The sequence below is a fragment of the Falco peregrinus genome, chromosome 14 (genome assembly GCF_023634155.1).
Source record: "Falco peregrinus isolate bFalPer1 chromosome 14, bFalPer1.pri, whole genome shotgun sequence".
In the NCBI taxonomy this organism is placed as follows: Eukaryota; Metazoa; Chordata; class Aves; order Falconiformes; family Falconidae; genus Falco; species Falco peregrinus.
The window spans coordinates 9,730,186-9,739,014 of record NC_073734.1 but is presented as its reverse complement, the minus strand read 5'-3'; the positions used below and the strand labels follow the sequence as shown (position 1 = coordinate 9,739,014).

General features: G+C 46.5%; 1 protein-coding gene across 1 annotated transcript in view; it reads left to right on the top strand.

Moving 5' to 3' along the window:
- The first annotated feature begins 7,683 nt into the window (after positions 1-7,683).
- Positions 7,684-8,829, top strand: part of VAT1L (vesicle amine transport 1 like) — a 64,074-nt gene continuing 62,928 nt past the window's right edge. The window contains exon 1 of the mRNA XM_055819030.1: positions 7,684-8,126. Within this exon, the coding sequence (XP_055675005.1) occupies positions 7,897-8,126 (230 nt within the window). The 5' untranslated portion in view covers positions 7,684-7,896. The remainder of the gene's footprint in view (positions 8,127-8,829) is intronic.

Here is an 8,829-nt window from a genome sequence, read left to right as displayed (position 1 = left end):
TCTACCTTGAGTCAACAATCATGTCCTACCCTGCTACTAAGACGTCTCTTACCATGCAAACTTGGTATCAGTGAAAGAAGTGTGAGAAAGCTGTATGGGCTCTCGACTCCTGACCTTTTTTTGCCCCAGAACATCCAAATCCACTTACAAATCGTGGAGTCTCTTGGGTCGGATCTGATCTCTCAAAATACTGAAGCACTGGGGAATCATTTGTCTTGGTTACAACTATGAAGGTTTGCTGTGCAAGGTTTACATTAATTTTGTCTCCAGAAATCACCTTTATCTAACGTTTAGCTGATTATTATCAAAAAGCATATTGGAAATTAAGACAATACTTCTTCCAAGCCCCCAAGAAACACAACAGCACAGTCTGTCCCCTTCTGTACTAACACTGGTGTCAACAAATAGTCCCATTTCAGACTACAAGACTTGTTTTTCAGTTATCTTGCAGTACAGTGAAATACAGCTACAGATGCAATAAAGAAAGTCGTAAAACTAGAACACTTATTCTACTGCTATTATAAATACTGGGTACGGTGCTGTTACCAACAGTATAAGCTTACCTAAAGTACTTCATTAGTATGCCTAACTAGTCTAAGTAACTACTTCTCTAGGTGGAAAAGGCGTTAAGATTTTTCAGGCCTGTCCTAATTTTTTAGTTTACCTGTTAAAATTACTATAAAAAGAAGACAGCTGTCTCTTTGGTTGTATTGTGTGTTAACTCCCGACGGGCAGGTAAGCCCCAAACAGCTGCTCGCTCTCTCCCCTGCAGTGGGATGGGTGAGAGAATCTGAAGGGCAAAATGGAGAAAACTCATGGGTTGAGATAAAGACAAATCAAGAAGTGAAGCAAAGCTTTGTGTGCAAGCAAAGCAAAATAAGGAATTTGTTCACTGCTTCCCAGGCAGGCAGATGTTTAGCCATTTCCAGGAATGCAGGGCCTCTGCCATAACCCTGAGTATCCCCTCTCCCTCCTCCTTTGCCCCAGTTTTATTGCTCAGCACAATGTCATACGGTACTGGATACCTGTTCCATCAGCTGGGGTCAGCTGTCCCAGCTGTGTGCCCTCCCAGCTTCTAGTGCACCCCCAGCCTACTTGGTGCCGGGCCAGCGTGAGAAACAGAAGCGTCCTTGACGCTATGCAAGCATTGCTCAGCCACAGCTAAAACACTGGTGTGTTATCAGCACGGTTGTGGTCACAAATCCAAAACACAGCATCAAATGAACTGCTGTGAAGAAAATTAACTCCGTCCTAGAAAAAAAGAATACAGGTTCTAAACCCTGCCTGCGAACTCATATGTTTTTATTCATTGAAAATCCCTGTTTCTGCCAGCCCAAATAAGATCTAACCTAGCAGCTTTGTAATGAAGAGTTCCATTAGCATCATAACTGTGCTCAGAGTAAACCAATCTCCTAATAAGCTGACATTTATGGTTTTTGTTATAGGTAGGTTTTGTTTTGGTTGGTTGGTTTGTTTGTTTTTTCTCCAGAGGGAGACTAGAAGAGAATACAGCAGCACACTCAGCTGGTTTATTAAAATCAATGAGTTAGAAAGCAGTAACTAGCTATGGAACTGAGAAAAAAAGACCATTAACAGACCATGATAAAACAGTCCATAGGAAACACAATTATGCTAGAGAGCATCCTGTTCCTTTCTTCAAAAGGCCCATCACCATCACAGAGGGCACAGCCAGAGTGGTACTGAAAGCTTCATCAAGGGTTTGTAGGGGAAAAGAACTCTTTGTATTGTAAACCTTACAGAAATTCTGTTCTGAGACAGAGCTCTCACACGAGCTGTAAATTAATATAATGCATGCACGTTAAAAATCAAGCTTGAAGCATCACTACTACCAGAGCAGCAACATTTATCTTGCATGCTTACACTGCAACTTCAGAAATATGCAAAACAGACCTCAGCTTAGTAAACCTAAAAGCTCATCTTTGTTTCCTTGAGCAGACTTGGGAGCTACCTGTACTATACATAGAAATACTTAAAGAGAAAAAAATAAGAGCCACAAAAAGTTAAAATAGCTTTGAAATTTGTAGAAGGTAACTTTGATCAGGAATACATTGCATTATTAGATGTAATCAGTCTGGAAGACAACATTCACAGGCAAATGTTCCTGACGATATTGTGCACTGTATTGTAACAGTGGGTAACAACCAGATGTAACCGGTATAATAACTGGATATATCCACTATAACAACTGGATGTGCTTTTCAAACTTATTCTCAGTATTTGTTGAATTCTCATTCTTCTGTACTATTCAGCTCTGTTGTAAACTTCAGAGACATTTTTTCACAAGCTTCTAACAAGTTACTCTGGATCCGTAATTACTGGGAACAAATTGAGTCAAAATGCCAGGTGGGATTACTCTTTCTCAATGCCTGGAGTCACACAGAAGGAATACATACATAAAGCATCATGTGCATCCCCTGATATGTAACAGTCCAGATACTGAGCACAGTACTTTCAACAGGAGATTTAACATGTGCAGTAATTCTTCACTTTTACTATGAATTACCTTAAAGAACAACATATGAATAATGTGATGCTTTTAAGCAATGACAGTACTCTTGTACTCACCTACTGTAACTTTGCTCTCATTGTGATTTGCTATCCATTTCTGTAATTGTTTTCTGACCTTTTTTTTCTTAATGTCCCAGTTGAGCCCAAAAGGAAATATACAGCTTCAGTTTTACTATTAAAAAATAATATAGTAGAGGGGGTTTTCAGTGTAAAAAATATTCAGGGCTTTCAGAAAACACAACAGAATTGTTAGAATGTACAGACAGCAGGCGAAGATACTGAACAGTATTTTTTTCATTACACCATGTATTCAGTTAGCCAAACAAATAGATGGTATGGCTCCAAAACTAAATGTTTAAATGAAGCTTTGTTAAAAGGGCTTATTTTGGTATGTCCATGTTTATTGACGACTATCATCACCATGCTGTAAAGAACTCACAATCCATTTAAAGTTTCTTAAATTGTACTATTTCTTGATCAACAATAATGTGATCCATTTATTTAAATTTCTATTGTACCCATCACTGAATTATCTGAGCATAATTTCCGTACAAGACAAATGATAAAGTAACGAAGGAAACAATAACCAAGCAGTCAACAGGATAAGTCATATTGGCATATATCTGCCTTGTCAAATCCCATGCAAATGCTTTGATTTCTTTTCCTCTTTAATTTAAAATGCAACACATTTTCATTACTCCTGATGATTCTGAGGAGCTTTAAACTGTTTCTATCTACTGCAGGGAAATGTACAGTTCTTTTCAGTGACTATAAACACAGAATTGCTTCATTGCTTCTACGATTGATACATAACTCCACCAGTAAGAGAAAGCCCCTGGCAAAGATAAAATAAAATAAAACAATTATCTCAATGTGAATTAACCTTAGGAAATAGAGGTCTCCTCTAGAGGCCCAAACAATTAAATCTAGCATCCTATGCTCTTAGGAATTCTTTTGGAAATGTCTGTCTTTGTTAATACATTCCACACACGGATTCGGGGGGGGAATCACCATTTTCCTATTGATAAGAGATGTCATGGACTGTAGGTTATAACAACAGCTGAAATAGGTATCTGAACATGCTTTTAAAACATAATACATAAGATGCATCGTCTGTCAAGCGATGTGGATGTTTTATAGCACACAAAGCTGTAGGGGGAAGATGTTGAACAAGACTGAAAAGTTAAGAGAGTCCTGAGGATTTATTTTCTGTGTCTGCACTAAACAGATTTTTATAACAGTAGACTGTAAAGAAAACAATGTTTTCGAATTCAGCATCTTAAAAGTTGCACTGTTTATGCATTAAAGCAGCCAGAACATCTATCAATATGATTTTACTGATGTAATATATAACTATTAGAAAAATACATTATTTAGCTTAAAAATATTTTTAATACATTATTCTCTAAGCCAAAATGTGACTTATGCCCTAGAGAAAATTACTGAGATAAAAAATGCAATATTATCCATTCTGAGGGTTTAGTTTTGCTGTTTATGTGTTTACTTCCCTTAAGCAAAGTGATTAGCCATTATTCAGGGTCTTAAATGTTGTTTCTGCTACAAAGGGAAAGTGATACAATGACATCAAGTCCTTTTTGAACAGAAACCTCATGGTTCTTCCAAAAAACCCCCTGATATCAAGTACATAGTAAGTATTTAATACAGGATAGTTCTTTTCCACAAAGGTCCAAGGGCTGTTTGGTTTGGTATGGGGTTTTTTTTCATCTCTGCGCAGAATGAAATCTTGAACTGAATTAATCTACTTTACATTTTTGACTATCTTCCACATGGTCTGTGTTTCCAGTAACAACTTTGATTTCTTCAGCTATCTTACTCCAGAAGTATGTAATACTACAGTTAGATTTATCCTGAATGGCTGTTCCCCTCCATGAAATTCAGACGTGAACCCTCAAAGCAACATCTGTGAAGAAGACCACTTTGCACCTGATACAGTCATACATAGGTTCTTTCGCTGAACAAGTGATTGTGTTCTGGAAATAAAGGATCTGAATCAGGAAGAGATGTTGACTGTAACTGCTAGCATTTATCCACAAGTACAATATTCTATTTCCTTTCTTTTGTACATAGCATTTTAAAAAATCACTATTGTAAGGAATAGATATCACCAACTTGACCAGCATATAAAGATGGTGACCAAAGAACTCTTAACTCCCTTTTGTTCAGGTTCTCACAGCATGCTCATTAATATTGTCATACCTGACTATACCCACCCAATCCAGTCCTATGTTTTCACTTTTACAGGTCTAATCCACTCACTGCTGAAGTCAGTAGAAAGCCACCATTAGAATGTTTTTATTGGTGTCTTAAGTGATACGAATGGCCATCCCACAGAGTGTTTCTAGACTGGTTAAATTTACAGTCAACTGTCAGAATAAATACTGCTTTTACATCTTGGCGTACGCTTCTGTACTGCATCATCTAATATTCTTAAAGAAGTGGTTATGATTAAATCAAAATACGGGAATCAGGATTATGCAAAAATATCTGCTACATGTTAACTCAGCTGCCACAACTGATGTGTGCAAGTACTGGTTCTACTGTACGCAGCACGTCCTGTTTCTAGACAGTGGCCATCCTTCAATCATTTTAATGTGCAAACAGTACACAATTAAATCACTCAGAGTAAATTACTTTTGGTTCAGGACCAAAGAGGAATAGAGACAGCTTTAAATCGCTATGGGTACGGTCAGTCAGAAAACTCCCAAGCCATCAGCATAAACCAGGACTACAGCAGCAGGCAAACCAATGCAAAACAAATGCAGTCTAAAGGTCCAGCTTCACTTCTTTGGGCATTTCAGACCGCTGGAGTGATGCACGTGAGCTGCCCCACGGCCTCTTCATTACTCTGGATTTCACTTAGTTGACATATGCTACCTGCTTTGCTTTCCCCAGTCATTCTGCACTTTGCCATTCATTTGAGTTAGAACTGTAATAAGATGCCAGCTGAGTGAATCATTTGGAGTCAAATGCGTGTTATTCTTTATTCAGCTGCTGCCCGCCTGGTCATGCATTCAAATGGCCAGATCTAAAGTGACAGAACTTTGTATTCACTGTTACAGCACCGAATTAGCCGAGTATAGGGAACAGGGAAAGGAATAGTCACAGTATCGCCAGGGGAGCAAGGGGGAAAACCAGCTTCCTGACCTTTACAACAGTTAGATCCCTCCACAGCTGTTACTTGGAATGAAGTGGACGGCACCGCTGTAACACCTCACGCAGAAAATTCTCGATGGTGTTAATGAGCTGGTTTTGAATCTTTGTCCAAAACATACCTCAAGGACAACGTAAGAGGTGTCTGAGGCATCAGGCTACGCTTGTGATAAAATCTGTTTGAACTTCTTGAGATAATGAAGCAAGTGCAGCCTCCCTGTGGCTAGTTCTCCTTCTCCTCTGCTCCTAACATGTATTTGTTTACTGCTTCAATTATGACAGGCTTAGATGACAAATTCTCAGGAATGGGCTTTAAAAAATACTTTGTCTGCAAACTTTTTACAGACTAGACAGAATAAACCAAAAAGTGTCACATACCAAGTACAAAGAAGTACGAAAACTGTGTCCATTCCTCCACCATCTCACTTCGTTAACGCGAATGAACATGTTTTAGCTCACTACTTGTTATAGCTAAAACATTTCCAAGTTTTTTTGCTTCGTCTAAATACAACACACTGAATACATAACTCAAGATGAAGTAAAAGCATATTGTGAAATCAAGGAACGCAGACCGCAGCAAATCCACAGCCCAAAGAGGTGGTGGTGATAATCCCTACCATGACTCAGAAAGGTCCTGAGAATTATTCAGAAGAACTCAGCTGCTGCCGGGAAGGTGATGGGGGAACTGTATCCACAAAGAGGTCTGCAGCAACACTCACTGTACACACAGCATGCTGCGAGGAATTTCGGAACTCCATAAATCCATGTATTTACACGCAAAATTTTAGGTATGTAAGAAGTGCATTTATTGAGACCGAGGGGGCCGACAACAAACTGTTGAAGGCATCTCATACTGAACTCAGCAGGCAGAATTTAGACACCCGTGGAACCACAACTAGTGATCCCCCCAAAATCCACGTTCAGCTGTCACAGGTGAGGCTGCAGGCACCCACCCTCACCAACACAGCTGCGTGCCCTGGGAGGTGGTGGAATCACCATCCTGGAGGTGTTTAAAAAACACATAGCTGCAGTGCTTAGCGACACGGTTTAGTGATGGGCTTGGCAGTCCTGGGCTAACGGTTGGAGCCGATGATCTCAAAGGTCTTTTCCAACCTAAATGATTCTGTGATTGTATGATTCTAAGTGGCCGATGCCTGCGCCTCATTAGGTCCCCCTAGACCAGGCTGGTCCCAGGAAGCTCCAGCTGCTGGATGTCTTACAGCACACCCTGAGCTCGCATGAAAGGAGTAAGCTCCCTGCAGAAACCAGCAAACACCGGCATCCATCACCAGGATGAAAACCAGTTGTATAAAGGCTTAAATGTGCTGTACAGCGGCGCTGCGGGCTCGGGTCTTGCCTGCGGGTGTGTGTGTCAGGCGTGAGGCAACAGCCACTTGTGTGGTTTTCCTGGCGCTAGGGGTGTTCACCCAGCTGGCCCCGAGAAATGCTTCGGGACGACGGGGAAGGGGCGATGGTGTGCCCCCGGGCCCCAGCAGGGATCAAGGCGTCGTCACCTGAAGGGAGCTTTAAGCAGCCATGCCCTTAGGTGGGGCGCGGAAGGGATGGGGGCGTCTGAGGGAGCCCGGCCTGGTTTGGCAGCCTCTCCCCTGCCCCAGCTTGCCCAGCCGCCCGCCCGGGGGCTTCGGGCTGTGCCCCGGGCGTGAGACCAGGGCGTCGGTGGGGGCATTTTTGAGCTTCGCCTCGCGGGGGGGGAGCGCCGCCGGCCGCGGTCCCCGCTCGGTGGGGAGGGGGCAAGGGCAGGCCGCGGCCGCCGGCTCCCGGGCGCTCGGCTCCCGCCCGCCCCAGCCCTGAGGCGCGGGGCTGCGCCCCACCTCGGCAGCCCCTCAGCCGGGCGCGGGGCCGCCCCAGGCCGCCTCCGGGGAGCGCCGGCCCCGCCCGGCCGACAGGTGCGATTTTCGGCGCGGCGGCGGCCCGGGCGCGCCCTCACGACGCCGCCGGCGGCCCCTCGCCTCCCGCGCCGCGGCCGGGCCCGGGCAGGGCACCCGCGAGGGGCGCCGCGGGGCCGCCTCCCTCCGCGCCGGGGCGGCGGATGGCGCTGCGCCGCTAGTCGGTGCATTGCGGCGGGCGGGCCGAGCGCTCCGTGCCGCTCCGCGCCGCGCCCGCGGCCATTCCACACGGCGGCACCGCGCCTCGCACAGGAGCAGCCGGCGGGAGCCGCGCCGCCGCAGCCCCGCCATGGCCAAGGAGGGAGCGCAGCGGGCGGAGGAGACGGAGCAGATGATCGAGAAGGAGGGCGGCAAGGAAGGCGCCGAGGGCAGCGCCGCCGGCAGCCTGCGGGCTGGGGACACGAAGGAGATGAGAGCCGTGGTGCTGTCCGCCTTCGGCGGGCTCAACAAGCTCCGCGTGTCCAAGAAAGCCATGCCGGAGCCGCAGGAGGGGGAGCTGAAGATCCGCGTCAAAGCCTGGTCCAGTATCGCCGCTCGCCCTCTCCCTCGCTCGGGGCGCGGTGGCGGGGCGCCGGGGGCCCCCTCGGGCGGGCGGGGGCCGGGGGCTGCCCCGCCGCGGCCGCCTCTCCCCGCAGCGGGGCTCCCCGGGCCTCGGCGGGGCGCGGGGGCGGCGGGCGGGGATGCCGGGGCGCGGGGCGAGCCCCGGGGCGGGCGGCCGTTGCGCCAACTTCCCTCACTTGTGGCTTCCCCCGCGGCGGGAGCCCCGCTCGGGCCGCCGCCGCCGCTCGCTGCCCCCGGGCGCGGCGCGGAGCCCCCGCGGAGCCGTGCGGGGCGGGCGGCGTGCTGGCGGCAGCAGCAGTGAAGAAAAAAAAATACTAAAAAAAAGGTCGTTGATGTTCACGGTACCGGCAGGGAGAAATGGGGGGAAGAGCCAGCAGGGCTCAGGGTGGTGTGCGCTTCCCGAGAAATGCGGGTGCCCGGCTGTGTGTGTTGCTCAGCACCTGCCCCTTACCCCTCTGGTGCTGGCCGTTATTTTCCTCCTGGGAATCACTTACTTCGGTCGGGATCGTTTTCCTCCGGAGCTGGTGTGCCAGCAGAGCTGAAGCTGAGGATAACTTAGTGCTTAATGCCTGTGCCCGGCTGACAAGTGGCTAGCGATCTGGTAGCATCCCAAAACGAGCTTTCCTAGAAGGCTAATTTTATTTTTTTTTTTTCCCAGATA